Source organism: Camelus ferus, chromosome 18 (genome assembly GCF_009834535.1).
Source record: "Camelus ferus isolate YT-003-E chromosome 18, BCGSAC_Cfer_1.0, whole genome shotgun sequence".
Classification (NCBI taxonomy): Eukaryota; Metazoa; Chordata; class Mammalia; order Artiodactyla; family Camelidae; genus Camelus; species Camelus ferus.
Window position 1 is genome coordinate 4,074,974 of NC_045713.1, and position 25,406 is coordinate 4,100,379.

A 25,406-nucleotide genomic window follows, 5' to 3' on the forward strand; every position below is an offset into this window, starting at 1 on the left:
CATTTTCCCAAGTGCGTAAGCTGTTACCCACATTTGACCACCAAGCTCGCAGGATCCCACGCAGACACCCACCCTCTGACGTTAGGAACCCATCGGCCACCAACCTTATCCACTCACTGAGGCCCCTTCATCAGGAAAAGTGGGGGGCACTGACCAAGCCAGGCCCCTCCCTCCTGAACCTCGGGTGGGTGTAGCTAAAAAGTCGCCAGTGCCACCCCACTGACCCTTTTTCTCCCTTCCAGAATTTGGGGCCAGGTTCCAGCCTGGCCTTCCTTCTCCCTTCATGGGTCCCCTGGGTCAGGGCCCAGGTGAGGTGGGAGAACAGATGGGCAGGGGCCTGGTTCCACTCCAGGTCCCAGGAACCTGTGTCCCAAAGCAAGCTCAGCTCCGGCCTCTGGCCCCCAGCACCATGGCCGTCTGTCTCCCCCCATTGCCAATCTCCGCCCTCTCCCCCATAGCCAGCGCCTCTTACCAGGCTTTGGGATGAGTCCTTGAAAAGGCCTGGAAGAGAAACAGAGATGGGAATGTCGGGAGAAGGCCTGGAAGCTTGTTAGGAATGTGTGGGGCCCACCCTAGACCCACTGCATCAGAATCTGCGTTTTAACAAGATGCCTGGTGACTTGTGTGCACAGGACACTGGGACGATGCGGCAGGGCCATTGTGCACGAGGGTGAGCGTGGTCTCTCACTGGCTCTGCCCTGCTGGCTCTGTGACCTGGGGCACATCACTTGTCTCAATTTGCTCTCCTCTCATGTGGGCCACACACCTCTCCCCGGGGGCTGGGAGTGCAGTGAGCAGGGCTGCGGCAGGCAGACGGGAGCCTGTGAAGGCTGCCCCCACTATGATGGTTGGGGGGCAGCCAATCTCACCCCGATGAGCTCCCTGCACCCCAGGGGGCCTGCAGCCCCTGCTCCAACCCCCAGGACCCAGGATGATGCTGGGAGAGCAGCCTTGTACAGCCGAGAGGGCAGGACTGCCCGAAGGAAAGGACAATGGTCCCCCCCATGCTAGTCTGACTCCTCTCTCCTCTCCTTCCCCTGGGTACCTGGTGACGGTGAACTTGATCTTGTCAGCCACCGCAAGGATCCTCTCCAGGTTCTGAGAGCCAAAGGTGCATGGCTTTCGGAACGGGATTCCGGGGGGCAGGCCCTCGATGATAACCGAGCCGGGGTTACTCTTGATCCGCTTGTAGGGAACCTGGACTGGGTACTTGATGCCCAAGGCTTCCCCTGTGGACGACAGGGACAGAGGAAGTGTCGTCAGGAGCCAGAGGCTGTGCTGGTGTGTGCTCTGAAGCCGGGGGTGCTACGTGCACGGGTGTGATATGCAGTGCACACGGGGGTACAGGAGGGCTGTTGTGTGGTGCTGCAGAAAGCACAATTCGTGGGAGACTGGGAGGCAGGCGGTGTGTTGTGCAGGGGGCCTAGGGGGGTGTGGTTCTGTGCCCGGGCAGGACTGAGGAGGGGCAGGGAACAGGTGGCTCTGGCTGCTGGGGACAGGGCAGCGACTAATGTTTCTCAGCCTCACAGCTTGAGTTTCTGAAAGCCATCTCGAGGATGATACCTCACGGGCCCAGCTGGCCCTTCCCCACAACACCTGACCCTCCATCAGCCCCGTCAGGGGCTCTGTCTCACCCTGGCTCAGGACTGTCCTGGCTGGAGAGGGCAGACTGCATTTAAGAGCAAGGAAGCCAGGCTGGGGCCAGCCAGGGTGCAGCTTAGACCTCAGGGTCCTTTTTCCATGTCTGGAGCTCAGCCTCGTTCCTGTCACCAAACCTCTGCAGAGCTCTGTGGCATGTCTACTCCAGGGACTGGACTTCGTCTTACAGCCTGGGGGCAGTCCTGAGTCCACTGCTGATCCACCCTGGGCCGAGGCCTGCTGTCTACTGTCTGACTGATGTGAACCTCTGTGGCTCTGTCTTAGGTGGGGTCCACTACAGGTGCCCCCTCCTGGACAGAGGGCTGGACACTCCCAAGGGGCATGTTGAAAGCATCAGCCTCAGTGTCGCAGGGTGCCCCTTGATGAAGACGTGCTGCAGGAAGGCCTGCACATCTTGCACTAAGAGAAACAGCCGAACTTTTTCTGGGCAATGAACTAATTTTTAGCTCATGGACACTGGGAATGGCATAACTGGCCTAATTTCCCTTTTTGCTCTGGCTCCTAGGAAACTCAAGAGTCTGATGCATGCCCTGCATCTAGCAAGTACAGAATTTCTGAGTCTTCATGTTATCCTTGGTTTTGTGCCATTGCTTCAGCTTGTTTGTTTGGTTTTATTTAATTGAGATATAATTCACATACCATAAAATTTACTGTCTTAAAGTATATAATCCAGTGGTTTTTAGTATACTCACCAGGTTGTGAAATCATCACCACCATCTAACTCTAGAACATTTTCATCACTCTAAAAAGAAACCCCATACCCACTAGCAGTCACACCTCACTCCTCCCCTGTGTCCACACTAATCTACCTTCTGTTTCTATGGATTTCCAGTCTGTTTTAAATTCTTTATCCTGACGTTCCTGCTGACTATATTCTATTGCAAAGAAGTCCTTTTTGAAATGAAAAACATTAGGCAGAAATGAAAACATATCCATAATCCACGAATGGGAAGACTGCTGTCTTAAGTTCTTTAATTCTCACCTCCAAAATGGCTCTTGCTACAATGATTGATGGTCTCCAGGTTGCCAAACTCAGTAGATATTTGCCCTCTTTTGGCAAAATCCAACACAAATGATCACTCTCCGCTCCTTAAAACCCTCTCTTCTGTGTCCGTGATGCCTCACTTTCCTGTTTTCCCCTTTCTGGCCCTTGGCCACTCCTCCCCTTCCTGGACTTGGCCTCTAAACATGGAGCTCCTTGGACTTCTGCACAGGTCCTCTTTCTGCCCCCTTCATATTCCCAGGGGTGTCTCCTCTACCCCCATGGTCTAGTTTTTGTGTCCAATCCAGACTCCTCTCCTGAACAGCAGGCTTGCATCTTTGCTCACTCCTCAAACTCAACACATCCAAAGGGAACCCGTCATCTCTTCCCTTCAAATTTCCCGCCTTGGTGAGGGCACTGCCCCTTCTCTCTGGCTGGCAGTCAGAGTGTCCACCTGTCCCTGGCAAGTCCTATGCTTCCAACTCCTTGCCCTGGTCACGGTGACAGGTCCAGGTAATCCAGACCTAAGCCAATGAGCCCGTGGAATTTTTATGCCTTGGGACTGGGTAAAGAATGAACATGTGACTCACTGGTGAGAAACAAGGGGAAACAAGGGGAAGGCTCAGAGAATTCTGGGAAATAAGCTGTCTGGCTCTTTTGAGAAAGCCTGGGGGGAAAGCCAGCTTTCTCCTTTTCTTCTGGGAAGTGTGGATGGGGTGTCTGGACCTGCTGTGGCCATTCTGCTAGCAAGCAGGATGATGCTGAGATGATGCGGACACTGTGGAAAGACTTCAAGGACATCCCTGAGCTGCTGGATCCAGCTGAGCCTGAAGGCCACCCTACTGCTGGATTTCCTGTGCTATGAGCAATGGCTAATTGTACTGTCCAAAGAAAGCTGCATGAATCTCTGTCCCACCCTACGTCTTCCTCTTACAGAGTAGTATCAATATCCCCTAAAGAGAATGGGGTCTATTCCCTCCTCTAGCACTTGGATGGGACTCTGTAACTGCCTCGACCAGTAGAGTACAGCAGAGGGAACACTGCAGACCTCTGAGGCTGGGTCATGAAAGGCAACACAGCGTCACCTTGGCTTTCTCTCCCAGGACACTCAGGGGCCCTGACCAACAAGCAGGAAATCCAGCTTCTGTGGGGTGTTGGAAAGCCCACGTGGAGGGGTCACATAGAAACTGAGCAAGATGCCTGAGGGGCCCAGATGCTCCAGCACCAGCTGTTTCCCCAGCCCAGGTGTCAGACATGTAAATGAGGATGCCGTCCAGATGACCCCCACCTCAGCCACCTTCTGCAACCCTGGGACTGACCCTGAGTGAGAGCTGCCCAGATGAGCTTGCTCCCAAATTCCTGACTCACTGACACCATCAGAGATAATGAATGGTCATGGTTACTTTAGATAACCACATTTTGAAGTGATCTGTTCTGCAGTCACAGTAACTGAACTATGAGGCAATTAACCCCCTTAATTGTTGAAGCCAGTTTGAGATTGTTTTTGTTACTTGAGACCAAAAACGCATCTTAACTAATACAGCTTGTTTTCTGTAAGCCAGGACGAAACTGGACACCTCCCTTCCTTCTGCTGCCCCTGTCAGTTCAGCACCAGCCATTCTCCCCTGAAGTGCATCCTGACTCCATCCAGTTTCCTCCAGCATCCCAGCCAGGGCCTGCCCAAGCCATCCATCATCTAAACTGCTGCTCCTGCCTCTGAGCTGGTCTCCCAGCATCCACTCCCACCCTCCCGCATCCACTCCCACCCTCCCACAGCCACTCACTTTCCTCACAGCAGCCAGAAAGACACTTTAAAAGTGCAAAGCTACTCCATTTCCTTCAATCCTCCCGCCAAATACAAACCCAACACCATGGCTCCCTCCAAGGCCCTGGACAACTGGGTCTGTCTCCTGGCCAGCTCCTCAGGGTCCTCCTCTCCCCCAGTGTCTGCCCTCATGCTTCAGCTTTTAGCTTCCTCTTAGGACAAGCCTCAGGGCCTTTGCACATGCAATGACAGCAGCCAGAATGCCCTTCCTTCACACTCTGCTTGAGTAACTTCTTACCCATTGTTCAGTTCTTTCTTCAGAGAGCCCTTCCCTGGCCCCCAATCTAAGATACACTATTTTTTCTTGAGCAGCCTGCTCTTTTCCTGCATAATCAGTGGAACAGTGCCTCCATGTTACTGGATTCTAGGTATAGTTGTTCAATGTCAGTCTCACATCACTGGTCTACAGGGCTCACGAGGGCAGGGACTGTGTGTATTTCTCACTGCTGTATCCTCAAGGCCTTGAGAACATAGTCAGTGCTCAAGAAATATTTGTAGGCGGGTGAGAGATAGTCACAGCCTGAACTGGGACGCTCCTGCCTCTCTTCCCGCCCCAGCTAGGCTTCCCTCCCACCCAGGCGCCCCGGGGCTCACCGTATTTCTTATTGAACAGATCCTGGACTTGTTCCCTCAGCGTGTTGGCGATGTCGATCCGCGAGAGTCTGGCGTCGTAATTTTCTGCAGTGAAAAACAATTACGGATTTGGGCTGTTAAATGAAGACACTTGGCGACTTTTAAAGAATATGATTTTCTAATTAGGGGGAACTCTTTCTCGGGCAATTATCCGATCCTTGGAGCAGACCCCTCAGAGTCCTCCAGCACTAACATCTTGATGGAGATGTGTTTTTCCCAGAAGGACTCACTGTTGCGACAACAGTGATTGAGTCGGAGATTAAGTTAATTGTTGACATTTGAAAACCACACCAATAAGCAAGCCCTGGAGAGCAGAAACCATGAAGGGGGACTGGCTTCCTGCACCGCCTGCACCACGGCAGGTGGAAGGGGCCTCCGTCAGGGTCAGTGGGGAGGTGGGAGGCCAAGGAGGCATGAGAGCTAAGCCGACCAGGCGGCCCCCATGGAGGCAAGGAACCAGCCGAGTAGCTCCCAATGGTCACTGACTCACCAGAAGGTATTTGTTAAGGAGCCCAGGTGTCAGCACCTGCCACAAGGCCCCTGACCTTTGGGAGATTAGAGCCTGGCACCGCCTTTTGGGAAGACAGAGGTGAGGAGGAGGGGGGAAGGGAGGGGATGGGACTCTGGGCGGCTGGACCCCAGTCTGCTAAGAGGACTGGGTATGAGAGCTACAGGGTGAGTGGGGAAATGTGAACTCCCCCATCACATAAAGTTCCAGCTGCTCAGGAAGGAGTGAGAGGCTAGGCAGTGAGCAGGTGCCCCTCCGGATTTGGGTTCTAGCTCCCCGGGCTCCTCCACCCCCAGGGGCCGGCCACTGGTCTCTTGATCCCACCTTCTCCTTGGAGTCAGTGATCACCCAGGGCCTACCTGGGGAACACCCACCCTTGGGGACTCACAGCCACACCCCAGAGGTGCCCCAGTGTGCACATGGATGGCTGTACTCAGCCACCGCAGCCCCCACTGATGCTACACTTGATCTTAACTCAAAGGCCAAGAAGCGATACCAGCCCCCACTGTCAGGAGATGGAGCCTCCCCCATCGGACTCTGGCCCCTTCCTGCTTCTGTTTCTCTCGTACAGCTCCCTCATTCTTTCACTCAAGCTTTCCCCATCATCTTCCATGCCTCTCCCACCACACTCATCCTTCCACCCTTCCTGGGTGGGAAGCCACACCCTTCTTTCTCGGAGAGCCCTCCATGCCCTCGGTGGCCTCCTCTCCTCCAATTTCAAAGCCCTAAGGGCACAGCTGACTGCCTAACACAAAGTGGGCAGGTCAGCTGCCTCCCCAGACGGACAGTGGGCCAGCCCTCATGCCCTGTACCTGCAGGCCCCAGAACCCCCAGCCACCCTGTGGAACCCCTCACTCAGAGCTGGCAAACTATAGCCCTGCCTGACTGCCCGTCAGCCCTGCTCAGACCCTGGGGCCCTGAGGTTGGCAGCCAGCCCCTCCCACCCCTAGCCTGGCCCTCCAAACCCAAGCCAGGTCAAGGTCATGGCATTGGGACAGCGGACTCCATCCTGAGCTGCAACCTTACCTTGAAAGCCCTGTCTCTTCAGGCTCTCGTCCACAAGAGGGTCCCCGGAATCCCTCTCTGGGGGCGGGGGGAGAGAAGCCAGGGTGAGCAGGCAGCTCCTGGGACCCAGGACAGAGGTGGTATCTGGTGGGGGCAAACCCGGCAGGGAGGGTGGAGGGGAATGCCGAGGGAGACGGGACCAGGTTGGAAAAAGCAGGAGGAGGGGTGATGGCAGAAGCCTGGGACCCCTCCCATGTTCAACCCGCGCCTTGGCCCATGACCCTGTGCAGGGTACCTTGGCTGTCCGTGAGGGGCTCTTTGACTCCTTCGGTAAGCAGCTCAGGCCTGCAAAACACAAGTGGGCTAATCACCAAGGTCTCTCCAGGCCTCCCCAGTACTGCCCAGTTCTCCTCTGGGCTTCAGTCTGCACATCTGTGTAATGGGCACTCCCGGCTCCAGACAGTCCAGGTCTGGGGTCCCTGTCCCCCAGCAGCTCTCCTGCTGACCCATGTGTGAGATCTGAGCGCTGTGCTGGGCTCTAAGGATCCAGCCGGGAGTGATATCAGCCTGGTTCTGGCCCAATGGAGCTAACACCTCACTCTGGGTTCCAGGATGCTGTGGAACTGCCACCAGCCCGGGTCAGACCACGTGGTCCGGGGGGCTTCCCAGCAGGCTGGTGTGAAGCGTGGAAGCAGTTGGGGCCGACTATGTGGGGAGATCTCGTGGGGAAGGTCTGAGGCTTCTGGCTGACACCATTTCACGCTGGAGTCAGGGGCCTTGGGTTTTTTTTTTTTAAATTGAAGTGTAGTTGATTTACAACATTGTGTTAGCTTCAGGTGTATACTGAAGTGATTCGTTTATACATATATATGTATTTATCTATATTCTTTTTTTTGATTCCTTCCCATCACAGCTGTAATATTACAAGATACTGAATACAGTACCCTGTGCTATGCAGTCAATCCTTGTTGCTTATCTATTTTATATACAGTAGTGCACATCTGTTCGTCCCATACTCCCAATTTATCCCTCCTCCTCCATTCCCTTCAGTAACCATAAGTTTGTTTTCTATGTCTGTGAGTCTGTTTTGTTTTGTAAATAAGTTCATTTGTACTATTTTTTAACATTCCACATACAAGTGACACCATGTAGTATTTGTCTGTCTCAGTCTGACTTACTTCACTTGGTGCAATAGCCAAGAGTTTTTTAACTTTGGAAAATTTGATGACAGCAAGGGACCATCTCTCCAGAAGAATGCATAAAAGAATATGAAAAATTTGGATACATGTTCAAGAATATTTTTTAATCAAAGGTTTAGAAAGTATGATTTGATTCTCTGCCAACTCTAATCAGCTGGCAGTGGCTGTCCGGAGCGTGGTCTAGAAGGATGTGGAAGTCAGGCTTAGGTGGAAAGAGCATCAATCACTGGTGACATCCCCTCCGAGTGATGATTTCTCACATACGTTTTTATGGGCTGACCTGTCGCCTCCCCAAATTTCGTATGTTGAAGCCCTAAACCCCCAGAACACGACTATTTTGAAAGATAAGACCTTTAAAGGGATGATTAAGTTAAAATGAGGACATTAGGGTGGGCCCTAATCGCATCTGACTGGTGTCCTCATAGAAATGAGATTAGGTCACACAGAGAGCACCCCCAGGGATGCGTGTGCACAGAGAAGAGACCACGTGAGGACTCAGCTCGAAGGCGCTGTCTGCAGGTCAAGGAATGAGATCTCAGGGGGAACTAACCCTGCTAACACCTTGACCTTGAACTTCCAGCCTCCAGAACTGCAAGAAATAAATTTCTATTGTTCAAGCCCCCAGTCTGCAGTACTTTGTTATGGCAGCCCTGGGAAACTGACACATATATGCATACACACACAAACACGTACTTTATTGCGATGTAATCCACGTGTCACAAAATTCACCCTTTTAAAGTATACTGATCAGTGGTGTTTAGTATGTTCACGAAGTTGTTTATGAGCCATACTTCTAATTCTAGAACATTTACATCACCTCAAAATGCATCCTTTTTTTAAAGTAAGATGAATGAGAAGCAGCTATTTTCCACTAATATTCCACATAGCATTTTTGACTAATTTTAAAAATGAGGAATAACAAAATAAATATACTCTAGTGCTCAATCTCTCTCCTCCAATTACCTCTTTTATAAAATCACCCGAACTAGTCTTTAATCCTATTACCTCAACTGTTCCCTGGACAAAGTTAATCACTCTTTCCTACTTGAATCATTTTCTTCACTTGGCTTTCAGGGAACTGGAATCAGTTAAATTCACCTTTTAAAACATTATTTTCTTTAAAAAAAAAAAAAAAAAAAAGACGAACTCCTGATACAGACAACCACATGGATGAATCTCAAAAGCTGAGTGAAAGAAGCCAGACCCAGTAAGATGCACACTATATGATTCCATTTCTGTGACATTCTGGAAAAGGCAAATGACAGAAAACAGATCAGTGGTGGCCAGGGGCTGGGGCAACCAACAAAGGGGCACAAGGGGAAGCTTTTGGGGGTGATGGAACTATTTTATAACTTGATGGTGATGTGACCATATGAGTTTGCCAAAAATCAAAGAGGTATACATTTAAAAAGGGTAAATTTTACTGAATATAAATTAAACTTCAATAAACCTGTCATAAAAAAAAAAAACAAAAAAACACCCATCTTGACTGAGTACGTACGGTGTGCCAGGCTCTTTGCTAAGCCTTGACCTCCACGGTCACCCCATAAATGGTACAGTGTGTCCCGTTCATCACCCCGAGCAAACTGCCCAAGGTCACGGGGAGTCACAGGAGGAGCTGGACTCAGACCCAGGAGACTGTGAGCCACCCTAGTGCTTCTGGTTTGAGGGGATGGCCCAGGGAAGCAGCCCCCATGTGTTACGTCCCTCCTGAATGTTGACAGTTCCTCATGTTCTGTCCCCACCATGACCTCAGCATCGGGTCTGTTGAGGCCTGTAATCCACCTGCCATCCTCCCTGGAAGGCCCCTGAGCACCTCAAAGAAAACACAGGCCAGACCCAACTCTTGCCTGCAGCCTCTACCCACATCATCTGCTTCTCAAAAGAGGGTATCATGGCCATCACAGCTGCTCAGCCCCCAACCTTGAGTCATTCAGGCCTCCCACATCCCACATATCGGCAAATTCTACCAGCCCCATCTTCAAAACATTGTCTGAATCTGACAACTTTTCACCAGCCCACCCCTACCTTTACCAAGGCCAAGATGCTACTGTGTCCCCTGAGAGGGGTACAGCCTTCTCGCTGGTCTGTTTCTGTCCCTGCCCACCTTCATCAAAACCTTCTAGTGAGTTCTCATTAAGTCTGAAATAAAATCCAAACTCTTTAAACTGGCCAAGACCCTGTACGATCTGGCTCCTGCTATCTCTTGGGCCTCGTCACTCACAAACTTTCGCTCACCCTGCATCAGCCACACTGGTCCCTTGCTAGTCTTCAAACACACAAGTATGTCCCTGCCTCAGGGCCTTTGCACCTGCTGTTCCCGCTGCTTCAATGCTCTTCCACCAGATAGCCTCAAAGCTTGTTTCATTAGGTCTCTGTTCCACTGTCCCCTCCATAGACAGGGTTCTCCTGCCCCTCTTTGTCCCTTTAACCTCCATTATAGCATTTATCCCTACCTGATATTTTATTGTGATTTTATTTGGTGAGATCAGCCAACTCAAGGGCAGGACTCAAGTGCCATTTGCTGCTGCATCACTCCTGGCACACAGTGGGCACTCAAGATGTATTTGTGGAAGGAAGGAACCACATATCCACTGTTTGCATTTCCTGGAGCACCAGCCTCTCTTCTTCTCCTAGTGGAAACCAGGCCCCATGAGAGAGCTCCCTGCCCCATACCCCATCAGCCTGCTGCCACTCTAGGCGTGAAAGATACTGTGAGTCTACCAATTTGGGGGTCACCTACTCCCCCAGGGAGAACAAATCCTCTTTCTCATCACTTTTAACCAAGCCAAGCCTAAATTTACAAGACATCACAGTAATACACAGAAGCAACAAACACAAAACAGGTCACCCCACGACTTCCTTCATCTTTAAAAAAAATTCAGTAGCTGCCTTAATCTCCTCCAGAGGGACTTTATACCTGAGCGGGGCACACAGGTTGGATACAGCAGAGCTCCCTGGGACCTCACTGATTAAAACCAGATGCCCAAGGAAACGGAAGAGACCCAAAATGTCACCACCTCCTGTTTTCCAATCCTGGGATAATGGGGCATCTTCCTCGGCTTAGCTGCCCCCTGGCCCAGGACACCAACACGCCTGCCCAGAGATCAAGCTGACAGGCATATTCCCATTTTACATCCTGGCAAACTGGGGACTGCTCTCCTGAGACTGAGGGCATCAATCAGGTTGCTTTGGGTCTGGCAGGCCTGGGCTGGGCCTGCGCAATCTTGTGTCTGTCCAACTGGGTCCAAACCCCATCTCATGCCCTGCCTGTTTAAAAAAAAAAAAAAAGCCTTCCTCAATCTGAAGAAGAGGGCTCCTTGGCGCCGCTCCTGAGTGCTGGGCCAGCCCAGAGGGGCTCCCGTGGACCTAGTCAGGCCTCACCTCTTGATGACAAACTGGATGCTGTTGCTGGCCTCCAGGATCTTCCGGAGCTTGGCGATCCCGAAGCAGTTGGGCCTGCGGAGGGAGATGCCTTCAGGCAGCCCCACCACAAACAGCTCCTCTGGGTACATCAGGAACTTGGAGTAGGGCACCTTGACAGGCTCCGAGATGCCAATGGCCTTGGCTGCAGAGACACAGCTGCTGTAGGGCCACCCAGACCTAAGATGCCACGACCCTCGACTCCCACCCACCATGTGTGCATGGGGGCTGCAGGTGCTGGAGCTCTTCTGTAAGTGCCGTCAGCCCCGGTCTGTGGGTGAGACTCAGAGCCCACACGGGACGTGATCTGTCCCCTGGCAGTGCAGGTGAAACCACTGAGGGCTGGTGAGACCCGGCATCAGCTTCACCCAAGCCCTGCACTGCCAGAAAGGCCCTCCAGAGGGTCCCCGCCACACCCCTGTGTGGCCCAATACCACGCCGTGGGGACAGCAGATCTGATGCCCAGGCCAGGTACTGCTACTCACTAGCCATGGGGCCTCAGATAAGCCATGTCATGTCCCTAGGCCTCATTTTTCTTGTCTGTAAAATGGGCCCTAGGACACAGGAATTTGTGAGATGGGATAGAACTTGAGTGAGGTATCTCGCTAGGGCCTGGCCAACCACAGGGGCTTAATGAAGAGCAGGCTTCCCCCTGCCTCCTCATCCTCTTTCCTGGTCTTTCTAGTGGGAAAGATCTTACGCGCGTCCTCCAGAGGACCCTGAAGGAGGGGGTCAGTGGGGACAGAGGGGCAGTTACAGCAGACAGAGTGGCCTCTCCAAGCTGAGGCTGAGGCAGACTGTGAGTGAGTGTAAGCATGTTGATGGAAGAGGCAGAGGTGCTGTGTTTCAGAGAGTGGGGTTCTCTGGCAGTGCCTCAGTCTCCCCAGGTGGGATGCCGGGAGCTGATGAAGTGCCTGGGCAGCAGTCCCTGTAGGGCCCCAGCCCCTTCCCAGTGGGTCCCAGCCCCTCCAGCCCCTCCCTTCCCTCTGCCTGTTCACAGAGCGGCTGGGATGGATTGGGGGGGAGGGGCAGTTGGGCCCAAAGTCCCTCTGAAAACAGGGCAGCTGGAGGAAGGGCCCGGACGCCCCCGATCCTGTCCAGCTCCTCGCTCACCGTATCGCGTGTTGAAGAGCAGCTCCACCTGCTTCCGCAGAGGCCGGATTACGTCGCCATGACTGTCTGGAAGGCAAAAGGGAGTTTGCTGAGCCTCCCCAGGGACCGCAGGACCCCGCTTCTCAGCTCATGTCCCAGCTCTGCTGGTACCAAGAATGACCCTGCACTGGGACCTTGGGATAGGGAGGGGTGGTGGTGGCAGGTCACCTATTTCCTCAGAAGTGGCACCTTCCCACACAGGGCCACAACTCCTGGACTCAAATACCTGCTTGTGAAACTTGGGTCTAGGGCATCATCAGGCCTTAATGGGAGGTTTTGAAGCCTAAGAATGACCAGGACCATGCGCCTTTCTACATGAAGGACACTCTAGGCCAGCACAGTAAGTGATTTAACTAGTGAGTGAATACTAAGCCTGCAAATTAAGTACGCCGCCACCAGGTGGCAGTGGACATGTTAAAACAGTTGCCCCATCGCCAGGCTCAGGAAGACAAGGTTCAGACCTCAGTCTTAAAACCTTTGTGAAAAGAAGCAGGGTGTATATAAACACACAAAAAAGGAAAGCCTGCAACTTCCCCTACAAGAAAGAGCTGCTTGGAACTCTGACCACATATCTCCTAGTTCAAGAAGACACGTCTATAAACCTCCTCCCAACTTAGGCTGCCCACAGGACTCCACCCCCAAAGTGGGTGTTGGGGAGACAAAAGGGAGATGAAGGGCAAGGGAGGAGAGGAGACATGGGTGTTGGGGTGAAATGCGGCAGGTGGACAGTGCCTCACCCTCCACGGGCCTCTCCTCGGGCCGTGGGTCCTCGCTGGGGCCTTTGTCTGAAAGAGAAGAGGAAACCAGGAAGCCACGTTCATCATCTCCTGCACCCCCAAAGTCAGGTCAGACCCAGACTCTGAAGCAGAGCATAGTGACCACCAGATAAGATCAGGGACCACAGTTTTGTACAGGCACCAGCCCTTGCCTCCAGGTGGAGGGCAGCTTCAGAGACCAGGCATCCTGTGACATGTGGCCTACACCCCCTGGGAACCCACCCTGCGCCTGCCTGTCCTTCTTCCTTGGCGTGTGAAGTTCTGTTCTAGGCACTGAGGACACATGGCAACAAGACAAAGCCTTGTCCTCCTGGGATGATGTCAGACATAACACATGAAGCCAGATGGCGGTGATGCCACAAAGGAAAACGGAGTCGGATAAAGGGATAAGGGAGAGGCAGGTCGGGGGGCATGAAGGAATCCAGGGACATGTGGTCCAGGGGCCTCTGACGAGGTGACACTGGCCCTCATCTGGGCCCAAAGGACCCAACTTTGTCCAACTTGTCCAGATGCTTGTCCAACAGGCAGCAAAGATGCGGCATAGTGAACAACAGGGCAGGTGAGGGCTCAGGCTACACAGGGGTAGGTGAGACTGGCCTTGGAGGGGCTAAGGAGGGAACACCTGGGCTGAATCAGTGTAGGGAGGGTGGCGGCAAACTCAGGGATGACAGTTTTCTGCAAATGGATGAAATACAAGGGTGGACAGTGGGGTGAGTGGGGTGGGGCCCAGGCTCGACTGGAGGGCTGCAGGGCCTCCATCTGCAGTGGCTCTTTTGTGGCAGCGCTGGAGGGACGGCACAGGGACTTTCAACACTTGAAACAACCAGAAGGGAGCTGTGTCTTAGGAAGCTTGCTGGCACCATGTACTGCCAGGTGCTTTCGTATGCAGAGCTAACTCTTTTCTCCTTTTATTTAAGGGCTAACCCTTAAATAGCCCCTTTCAGCCCACTACACGAGGCTGAGCTGGTGAGTGGTGGAGCAGGCGGAGCCCAGGTCTACTCCCCCACCAGCTGGTGAAGAGGATGCTCAGTGATGAGGGATGCAGGGTGCTGGTCCAGAGCGGATCGGGGGCTGGAGGGCAAGGGGCTGATCCTGGCAGTCATCAATGGTCAAGGCCCCCTCACTGCTGGAGGGAAGGTGAACCTGCATCTGGGATCACCAAACAAGCCTGAGCCTTGGGGGTCAGTTTGGAGGTGCCGGAAGGTTCTGGAAGGTTTCATCTATGCTCAGCCTCCGACTTAAAAGGGTGGAAGGCCAGGCCTGAGCTGTTGGTCTAAACTTTCCTCAGGGAAGTGGGCCCACCTGACTCTGCCTGGAGGCTTTATTCCCGCTGCGGGAGAAGAAGTGGCCAAGTATGAGGGCTGAGATCAAAGCCTCGGGAACAGCTTTCCGCCAGGGTGGAGGGTGATCGGGAGGATCACCAGCCCAGCACCCAGCTCACTCAGCTGCGTTAACTCAGGTGGGTGACTGACACGCGCTCCCGAGGCCCCTCAGCTCAGCTGCCTGAAGGGGTGACAGGCCTGGTGACAGCTGTCTCCTCCAGGCCCACTTCTCACCCCATACTGCCTGTTCCCAGGCTCTCCTCCCAAATGAACAAGTGCTCCTGTCTCCAGGGCAGCTCCCGGGGGATCCCAAATGAATAGAGTGCATTTTTGCCATTTCTAGACAGAGAGGGGAGCGGACAGGAGGAGAGGAGTCCGGTAGGGACAGAGCTGGACAAGCAGGGCCACCAGGGAGGGTTTCCCTGGGCAGGGGCTTGTGACAAGGAATCAGGAAGCTGGGGGTGGCACTGCACTCCTCTAGGGAGCCAGGCAGGAGATGACCAGACCTAGCCACCCACAGGGAACCAACTCAAGTCTGCAGTTTTGCTAAGCAGGAGCCACTAAGGAGAGACTTCTGCCACCCTTGTAGGGTCAGCCCGAAACAGAAGGAAGCAGGGCTGGGTTCTCTCCCGGGATAGGGGTGCTTTCAAAAGCAGCAGATGGCCTGTGTACTTTGGGGACCCAAATTCCAAACATGGGGAGCTTGCCTGACTCTCCCCCCAGGCACGCGCTACTGACCCTGAAGGAACCTGTCCAGGTGCTCACTGCTTTCCCGTGCTCAACCGTCATAATAAATAATGATCAAGGACAAGCCAACAGGACTGGAGACGTTCCAGGCACCAGGTGAGCAAACGAGGAACAATTTGTACAAAGTAGTAACAACACACGTTGCTAGCACTCATAAAAAAAACAAGTGTGTAAAAAAAAAAACAAAACACAGGAAGTATGGACGCTAAACTAGTAGGTGCCAGAGGCGGGGGCACTGGGATCTCTTCCTTTACGGGATACATAGTTTTGTATCATTTATTTTACAAGGCACATGTGTAATCAGAAATGGCTCACTCATGGACACTCACTCCCCTCTAATCCATGGTGGTCCTGAAAACTTCAGAACTTCCATAATCCATCAGTTTTGAGTGGGGGCCTTGAAAAGAGTCCTAGACGGGGCATCAGTAAACCTGGGTCTCAGCCCAAGGCTGGGCGACCTTGGAAAGGTGGACTGGCCTTGCCGGGTCTGTTTCCTGATCTTGCAAACCAGCGGGGAGAAGCCTTTCTAATAGAAGTGGTGCCATGCTCGCCCATGGCCCCTCAACTCCCAGTCTCCAGATTGGGACCTCCTTCGTCTTCTTAATACTGCTGTGAATGCAGCCAGGTGACATGGGACCTCTTCGCGGCCAGGCCACACTGTCAGCTCATCCTGCTCCTCCGGTCCACTTAAACCCCCCACGTAGGCTCGCCACCATTGTTGCCAATTCCAGTCATGTCCAGCCCATGCCTGACAATATTCTTTCTTCATTATCAAGGTATTAAAAGCACATCACACTGATTTAGGGAATGAAAAAGATAACTCACTTAGCCTGACATAGCTACTTTCTTGATATTTTTTTTTCTCTTAACCAGTGATTATGTTTTTAACATGGTTGCAAACACCATCAGTTTTGTGTCTTTTACATTCTCCCTTTTGGCTTATTTTTGTGGCTGCATAATAGTCCATCAGGAGGATCCCTTAATGGTTCCCTGACAGCTGGACCCACTCGTTCCAATTGTTCATGGTCACTGTTAACATTGCCACGAACATCTCTGTGCAGAAAACATTGTCCACATTTCAGACAATGTCCTAGGACTGGGTTCCTGGAAGTACCGGGCTGGGGGTGCTCATTTTTATTGGCTCTTCAAGCTGACCCATTTCTCTAAAAGGCAATTTGCCAATTCACATTCTGACCATCACCAAGTCTGTGCCCATTTCCCCATGTGCTCAGCAAAAGTTCTCTCCAATTAAAAGGTGCAAGAGATTCCCGTTGTTCAAGCCCTCGTTTCTATGTGGCTGCAAATGTTTGTTTACTGTCTCCTGTTTTGTGCGATCATCCATTCGTGCCGTGGCAGGCACTGGGATGTACTTACTACCCAGATCCCTTCCAAGGAAAAGCTTCTTGCCTTAACAGCAGGGAGTGTGGTCAGCAGGCAGCTCGGGGAAGCTGCCCTTCGAGGACTGCTCTCCTGGGTGGCCACATCTCGTGACTGATTGAGGTGGGGGTGTAAAGACCAGGATATCCAGTTCAGGGGGTATAAAGGTCAAGATATCAAGTGGGAACAGCTCCAAGGGGCCATTCTGGCCCCAAGCTCCCCATGGGGTTGGCAGAGGGTGTTGCTGCAGCCAGATCATAGTTTAACTTCTCCCTCTTCCCCCTCGTGCTTCTGTCCCCTCCCTCACATAGGTGTTAATCCCAACAGCAGCCCTTAATAAACACCCCACACATTAAACTCCATCTCGGAGACTGCTCCCCAGGGAATGCAACCCCTGACACATGTCCTGAGGCTGTGAATTCTCCTTGTGCATTTCAGCCCAGTGTTCTGGTCCGTCAAGGCCATGGAGAACATCATTCTTGGATGGACTGAGCATTCCTTTCCCAGGATCTGCAAAATTGCATAATCTCGCTGCCTGAGGTCCCTTTATCCAACTAACCGATAAGCATTCGAGGAAGGACTGAGCCATCCAGGACAACACAGGAAACCTTCCCCACGTGGAGGCTGGGGTCTCCCAGAGTCAGCCCAAGATCCTGATGTTGTACGAGCTGACTCACTGCTATGGATGACCCCACACTGGGTCCCTTCTAACGGCTCACAGTCATCCATGCAGAAATCCGTTCCAGAACCGTGCGTGGGCCTAAGGCACAGTCTACCTGTTTGCAATTTGAGCAAACCCTCATCTCCAAGTCTCTTTTCCGTGGTCAGCTCATCTTTGTCCACTGTGACTTCTCCGTCCTGTGGACAGTGGACCTTAGGTGTCTTCTGTCTGAAATTAGACGCATCAGAAGCTGTAGATCGCATTTATCCACAGCAGCAACGCAGAGTCTTTCTATCTCCCTTCTTACTGAACTGGACTCCCAGGTCCTCCTCACTCTTTCCTGTTTCCAGACCATTCTCCCTGACAGAGAAGCCGGAAGCAGATGAGGGGCAGAGACGTTCTGCCTTTATTCTGTTAGCAGTGAATGTGGCACCACCCATCTGGGCCTGTAGAGAGCCTTCTTATTTATTTTTCCAGTCATCTGCTTATTTTTGGTTGGGGAAAAAATAAAAAGTGCAATAAAGCACACAGAATATTATAACAAACACTCATGGACCCACCAGCCGGAAGGAATATATGTTAGCATTTTGTCATATTTGCACCTGATTTAAAAAAAACCAAAACATTAGCCATACTATCTTTACATTTCCAAATTTAGAGAAATGCTATATTGTCCATATCCTTCTGCACTTACTTTTCACACTGAACATTACATTCTGAGATCCCTTGGCACTGATCTTTAAATACGCCTACTACGCTTTTGCACCGTATCATTAAGCAATACCCACCCTTCTTCCCTCCAATCAAGCCCTCAGCAGACATCACACGCAAGGGAAAAAAACTGCCCTGGCCCTGCATGTCTTACTGCAGCGCTTTCCAAACTCAAATCATTTAAGTACTAATATCATTCCATCATATCCACAAACCTTCTATATTGTAATTTACATACAATCTGTCTTTATAATGACTCACTTTTCAAAAAACGTTAACTACGCATAATGATTCTTATTTCTTATCTATAACAACGTATGTTGATAATGCCTGGAGCTGAGTTGGGTGTGTGAGGTTCATGAAACTATTCTTTTCGACTTGGTGTGGTTTTAAACATTTCCAAAATGTAGTTTAAAAAACAAAACACATAGAACCCCACATCCTCCTTGCTGTTATCTACCTGCTAACCACTCCTCTTGCCTAAATTATTCTCAAGAGCCTGTTTCTGTCTTTGTCCCCTGCCCTCTGCAGTCTGTTTTCCGGTCAGAGTTAATATAGTTAAGATTCTCCCATTTGTGCCACCCCCGCCCCCATTGGTTCCTGTCTCCTTAGAGTCAAGTCCCTAATCCTTCCTTTAATGTGTGTAACCCTGCATAACCCACCACACCACCTCCTTTTCCCACTTCACTCTGCTCCAGCCACCCTGCTCCTCCTTGTTTTCCCTTGGACACCCTGGGCACAGCCCACCTCAGGGCCTTTGCACATGCCGTGCCCTCTGCCTGGAAAGCTTTGTCCTGATACCCACATGGCTCCCGCCCACACCTCCTTCAGCTCTTTGCTCCAGTGTCACTTTCTCAGTGAGGTCCTCTCTGACCACTCAAATCCTATAATAACCGGCCCCTCCGGCCCCCGCCTCCTCCCCTCCTGGCTTGGTGTCTCCTACAGTACTTACCACCATCTCACTTGCTGTTTTACTTATTGATTTGCTTACTGTCTGTCTCCCTGCACTGGGATGTTAGCCCACCAGGGCAGGGACTCTGGTCTGTTGGGTTCACTGCTCTGACCCCAGTACTTTCCATGGGACCTGGTACACAGCAGGTGCTCAATAAATAGTTGCTGAAAAAAATTAACAAATTTATCCAAACGGGAAGTCCTGGGAAAGACACAGTAACCATACACAATAGAACTCAAAGCCTATTTCAAGTTTTCAGAAAGGAAGTCAATCTGAGTAGGGGAGTCAGGCATACACTGGGTTTTCTCTGAGCAGGGCAGTCAATACTAAGAAAAGCCAGGGGGCTCCCAGGCCCACCCCTTAACCCATCACATCCCAGGGAGGTGGGTCCCCTGCCCACTTCTTACCAGTCAGCATCTCCATCCCATAACCAGAATCTTCTGAGGGCAGATGTCCGGGCATCGAGTCTGTCATTTCTTCGGAGGTCGGGGAAGGGTCTGGAGGCAAAGCTCCAAATGAGGAGAGCATCTTCTGTCCACCCCACCCCGTCACAGTTTGTCAGGGACCCCCAGCCCAGCACACCCTGGAGCAGGACCCTTAAGGAAGCCGCACCTTGGACTTCGGCAGGCGGCCTTAATGATGAGCTGTGCCAGAGGCCAGTAGGGGCTGGAGGGGCCTGGAGCCCTATGGTTACCCCACATGGAGCCTCCAGAGGCCAAGCACACACCCCTCTTCACAGAGGTGGAAACTGAGGCTCAGAGGGTTCCAGGTCTGAAGTCAAACTCAAAGCCTCTTGCTCCAATGACCTTTCCTTCTCCCACCTCTGCCTCCCGAATCCCAGGGAAGCCAGGCCAGAGAGGTGAAGGCTAGGGGGAACTCTGGGAGGGTTGGGGCTGAGGCCTGATGCCCAGCACAGAGGGCAGACATGGCTGTAGAAAGCACATTTGAGGCCTCACCGCTTTCATGATCAGACCAGAGAAAAGAGCGGCCTGGAGAGCCCTTCCTGGCCAGGGCAGCCCGGGAGGGGCCGTGGTGGCTGCAGCAAGCCCAGGGGTCCTGCTTTGGGAGCTGCTGGATCTCTGCATGTTCAGGCGGGGGCAGCGGGGGCAGCCCTTACCTGGGACGGTGACCTGAATGATATCCAGATCCTCTGGCTCGATTTTGATGGGCCTCAGCCCACCCAGCTCCCCAGAGGTTCCTGTGAGGGGAAACAAGGGATCCGATCAGGTTTGGACGTGAGCTTGTCTGGGCAGAGTGAGTCATTCCAGAACATTCTCCTGTCTGTGACTTGTCAGTAGCACCAGGAAAAGTCATGTCAGCCCTGGTGTCTGGGCCATAGATACAATGTACAGACCTGGCAACTGAGGCCCACATTGCCCAGGACACACGAGGAGGCAGTGGTGATACCAGAATCCAAGTCTCCTAACTCCCCTATAAAGTCACCCACATCCCACCTGCCCCTCCCAGGCCTCCAGTGAGCTCCCAGCATGCTCTGCACCTCCCAGCACAATCTACGGCCGGTGGGGGTGGGGAACGGGGTGGGCAGAGGAAATTCCTTAGTACTCCAGGCTCAGATCATGATCCGAGCCTGCCTCCTCCCCCAGGCTGCAGGGCGGGGCTGCTGGAAGCCCTCCTGCCCCAGACACAGGCAGCGGGGTCCCGCTCCTCACCTGGCCCACAGTCTTCGGAGAGACTGCTCTTATCTGACCTGTGGGAAGAAGCCAAGAAATGACATGGCACTAGCCCCAGCCGTGCCCCTCCAGGCAGTCAGAGGCCCACGGTGGCTGCCAGTTCAGACACAACCCTAACCACATTTGCTCCCACCCCCCCAGGATGCCTCCCCGACTCCCCTGAGCAAGATTCCCGGTACCCCATCTTCCAGGACCACAGCCTCCTGACTGCCCCAGCCAAGATCCTGCTCCCTCTCCTGGGGAGAACTTCTAGGTATCCGCCTTGCCCACCAGCTGGGAGCTCCTGAGGCCTGGGTCTTGCCAGTCTGGGAGCCCCATGACTTAGTACAGCAGGGGTCTGATCAGTGCTTGTTGGGGGATTGAGAGCTGTAGGTACCACTAACCTCGAGGGGGTAAGTTGGTCTGGGAAGGGGGCTGGGGAGTGGGCTGAGCAGGACCCTGGGATGGATGGGTCAATTCACTCACAGAACACTGTCAGGGGAGGCCTGGGCTTGACATGGAGATTCCAGGATAAACGACCCATCTCTGGTCCCCAGGAGCCCAGAGCCTGGGTTGGGGGCACTAGTGGACGGTGAACAGACTGTGAGCTGAGTGCAGGGTCTTGTGGATACACAGGGCAGATGCCTGACCTAGTCTGGGTGCCAGGAAAAGCTTCTGAGACTGGGTGCCATGTGGCTACATCCCCAGGGGTGACAAATCCTCCAGGTGGAGAAAAATCGGTGGAGTCTCTGTTCTTCTAGGTCCCTTTACAGTCCTCCGCTCTATCAGCTGAGCTATCGAAGGGACTTTTGGGCTCCCTTTAGATTCTGCCTGGCCCACAGTGGGGAAAGGCACATGGGAGTCTGTGCGGGATGACCCTGTGCCTGTGCGGGGTATCCAGGTGGAGGGAGATGCAGGGCACAGCATCCTCTGGCCAGCCTCGGCCTTGCTCCTCCCTGCAGGTAATACCACCTCAGCCCAGAGCTGGGGTAGAGCTGGGCCGTGGCCTTACCGAGCAGTCCCAGCCAGGTCCAGGACGGCAGCACGGGAGACCTCTGCAGAGGCATCCTCTGGCGGGCTGGCTGGCTCCAGCTTCGTGGGGTCTTTGGTAAACTTGTTCCCTGAGGGGAGAGCCGGGGAGGGACAGGGAGGTCGGGGTGAAGGCTCCCCAGCCTCCTCTTCCTGTGGGGCACCTGGCAAGGGACTCAGTGGGAAGCTCCTAGGGGCACCCCTCAGGTGTGGTCTGGCCTCTGCCCCCCCTTCTTGTGGCCTCCATGTTCAGCCAAGCCAGGAAGGGGGTCTTAGGAAGAGATGCCTCCCCTGGGACAAGGAATAAGGGTCCCAGTACCAGAGGATGCCAGAGATCTGAGAGGACTGGGCAGGAGGAAGAAGCCAAAAATGACCATCCTGACCTCACATACGCTATTGGGGATGAGAGAGCCCTTGGGAAAGGGGCCGAGTCTCCCCCAAGGCTGTACCAGGGGACTGTTCTCTCACTGAGTTATCCTAGGAATCCACAGGACAGTGCTCTTACCACCCCCATTTCACAGATGTGGAAACTGAGGCACATATGATCCTGCTCAAGTTCACAAAGCTAGTGGGAGGTAGGGCCGGTACTGGGACCCACATATGTCCCGTTCCAAGATCTGTGCTGCCTTCGCTGTACCTGGCAAAGCCCGTCTCTTCCTCCTGAGATGTGGGCTGCCTGCTGGTTATGGCCCTACGGTTACTTTGCTTTGCAGCCAGGCGCCAGCGCTCACTAGCTGGACTTCAGGGAAAAGAACAGAACCGACTTTATAGGACTGTTGAGAACTAAATTAAATTAAAATTAATACGCTAACAGCTGAGAAGAGTACCTATCACGTGTCAGTGTTCAGCAAACGTTAGCTTTATTACTCCCCGTTCAGGGCACCCCAAGTCTGGAGGGGATGGCCCAACAGTCTGTCTATGCCTGAAGCTGGAAGCCCCGTGTCTGCTTCGAGGTGCAGAAGCCACACCCAGGCTCCCTCCCCACCCTAGGGTGCGGTGTCCTCTCGGGGACATCAGCTTGGCAGCTTCACAATGGACTACATGGTACCCTCACATACCTGTGAAAATTCGCTCATCAAACATCCTGGGGAGAGAGGAGAGACAGGTGTGAGAGGGGAGCTGGCCTCCAGGTCCCCATAGCGACGGTCACTTGAGTCCCACCTGCAGACCTGGGCACCAGGCTGGCCACACATTGGGGCAGGAGAGGGCACAGTCCAGAGCAGCCAAATAACCACAAAGAGCCAGATCCCGAAAACCGTTTCTCCACAGCCAAGGAAGGCATCGGCTAGCCCCTGGGGGGGTCCTGGAGTGTCCAACCTACCCATCATGACGTCCCGGGGGGCCTCTTCCAGCCCTGAGCTCTCCTGGGCCACAGCTGGTAGATGACACACCCCATTCCCACCAGGGTTCAGTAGGTTTTTACCCAACACCGCCTGTGTCTCAGCAACAGGCCCTGTTCCCGAGAAGTTTTCTCTATCGATGGCACAAGCCAAGCTTGTCCCAGATCACAGCCACATAAGGTGGTATGTGGGACCCTGCATGTGTGTCTCAGGAGCCAAGGGGGCCCAGGCAGATAGGGGTTCTGGGGATGGTGAGCTCAGGTGGGACAGCGGAGAGGTTCTCCAGCCAAAGGCCCAGGGGAGGGCTAGGCGCTCCACCTGGCCAGCTGGAGGTGTCTCGTGGGAGGTGACCAGCCTTCGGTGCGGTGCTCAGGCAGGTAGTCTCTAACCCATGGGCAATGGGGAGCCCCTGAGGGGCATGGCACCATCAGATCGCTCCATCAACACACAGAGGATGGATCGGAGGCCAGAGGGCTGGAGGCTCAGGGGCCATTCAGGGACTCCTGAATCATCCTGATAAGACACCTGGAATTCTTATTCCAGGAAAACGAGGATGGAGTAAAGGTTGGTGAGGGGGCTGGGATCACCCAGCCGCCTACCTCCAGGGCTGGTGTCTCTCTGTGCTCCCAGCCCCCACCAGGGTGGCCTCCAGCAGCTGGTCTGTGGGGCCTGTGGCAGAGCCTGGGTGCCATGAGGTGGCTGGACAAGGGGACAGGGCTTAGGTCACTAAGCCCTTAAGTCACTAAATTCAGGCTGCAGAGGCAACAAGGGACAAACGAAGTCCGTTTGTCTGAGTTCATGACAAGGGGTCTGACTGGTGCCCAATGTGGGCCCAGCAGGAAACTCAAACAGAGGAAACAGGAGGCAACAGGAGGCAGAGAGTGGGTCACTGGGGTGGCGTGACCCCAAGCGTGATGTCCTGTTTTTATTCTGAGAGGCCCCGGTTCCCCTGCTGCTCTATCTGGGTCCCCCAAGGCTGAGAAGCAGCCATGGGGAGTAATTCTGGGAAAAACCGGCTTCCTCTGCCCCTCCCTCTTCCACTAATAACAAGACCCATGGGCTTGTGGAGGGGCTTCCCTTTTTGGTAGAAAAGCACCCTGACCTTCCCCCACCCCACAGACACCTGGGCTGGGGCAGAAGCTCCACCTCCTGGCTGCTTCCTAAGTGCACTTTGCTACTGACTCACTTCCATTAGGACGATCTCAAATGTCTTACTGGTGAGGCAGGGACGTGGAACAGCAGAAAATGCACTGGGGCTCAGAACGAAGCAGCCTCTGTTCTAACACCTTCCTGACATCCATTTAGTCTCCAATCAGCACCGTGAGGCATGGACAATCATTAGCCTCATTTTATAGATGAGGAAAGTGAAGCACAGAGCAGTTATGTAACTTGCCCAAGGACACACAGCTGGGAACCGGCAGGGTCAGGACTGGAACCTAGGCTGTCGGCACTGAAGCACTTAACTACTCCTTCACATCCGAGGGAGACGAGGCCAAGGAAAAGGACTCGTGTTTACTGAGCATCTACTACATGTCAGGTGTGTTATATCCGCCTCCACATTTTATGCTGAGAAAAACCTGAGGAGGGGTACTAATTATCATCGCCCTATTTTTAAAAATGAGGAAACTGAGGCTCAGAAGAGAAGTGCTCCTCCTGGTTCTGCCCTTTCAGCTACCGACTCTGGTCATCAACTCTAGTTATTCAAGGTTGTATCATGCAGCGAGTGACTTCAAGCACACTCTGCTTGATGCCAAGCCTCCTCCTCCAGGAAGTCCTACAGGCTTACTGCTCAGATACCATTGAGTCTACACCTGGAAACTTGTTTTGACGCTCCCTGGACTCACCACAGGAGTAAACACCCACCATGACTGGCAGTAGCCTCGGGGGGCAGGTGGGGACTGTGCTGTTTTGTTAAGTCCTCAGCAGAACCCAGTGAAGGGCTGGGACTGCAGGAGGTGGTCAGCAAATACTGGTGAAGAATTAAATGAGCTACAGTTTGGAGGGAGGGAGATGGGTCAGCCACATGAGGACTCAAATACCACAGTCAGGCATGTAAGGGGACACTGGGATGCCCCTGCTGTTTTCTGCTCCTCAAGCCCCCTACCTCCCTGTCAAGAATCAACTGAAGGAAAAGGACTTAGGCAGCAACAGGAGAGATTTAAGCTAGACAACAGTAGGTACTGCCTGACAGAAGGGCAAATGATTTCAAATCACCTCCAGAAAGATTCTTTAAGTGGGACCCCTCAGTAGGGGTTGTGAGGGCACAAGAGACAGCTCAGATGTGGTCCCACTGCCGCAAGTGACCAGCGTGACGGAGGGTGGGGGAGGGGCGCTGATGGGGGGAAGAAACCACCTGCTACCAGAGGGGGAAGCTCCTGAGTGAGGATAGGGGAGGGCTTCTAGATAGAAAAGTGAGCCTTGAAAGATGAAGACAG

The 25,406-nt window shown here is 53.3% G+C and overlaps 1 protein-coding gene across 7 annotated transcripts in view; it reads right to left on the minus strand.

Moving 5' to 3' along the window:
* GTF2IRD1 (GTF2I repeat domain containing 1) overlaps positions 1–25,406 on the minus strand; it is a 95,657-nt gene that overhangs the window by 24,977 nt on the left and 45,274 nt on the right. For 5 of the 7 annotated variants that reach the window (XM_032459515.1, XM_032459514.1, XM_032459516.1 and 2 more), the window contains 13 exons: positions 22,690–22,715; positions 21,615–21,723; positions 20,603–20,640; positions 20,050–20,130; positions 19,340–19,429; positions 13,124–13,171; positions 12,348–12,413; positions 11,196–11,379; positions 6,908–6,957; positions 6,634–6,690; positions 5,061–5,144; positions 1,046–1,229; positions 473–501 (listed from right to left, as the gene is read on the minus strand). In XM_032459515.1, the coding sequence (XP_032315406.1) occupies positions 473–501; positions 1,046–1,229; positions 5,061–5,144; positions 6,634–6,690; positions 6,908–6,957; positions 11,196–11,379; positions 12,348–12,413; positions 13,124–13,171; positions 19,340–19,429; positions 20,050–20,130; positions 20,603–20,640; positions 21,615–21,723; positions 22,690–22,715 (1,046 nt within the window). The remainder of the gene's footprint in view (positions 1–472; positions 502–1,045; positions 1,230–5,060; positions 5,145–6,633; positions 6,691–6,907; positions 6,958–11,195; positions 11,380–12,347; positions 12,414–13,123; positions 13,172–19,339; positions 19,430–20,049; positions 20,131–20,602; positions 20,641–21,614; positions 21,724–22,689; positions 22,716–25,406) is intronic. The other 2 variants (XM_032459513.1, XM_014556068.2) reach the window with 2 other exon arrangements.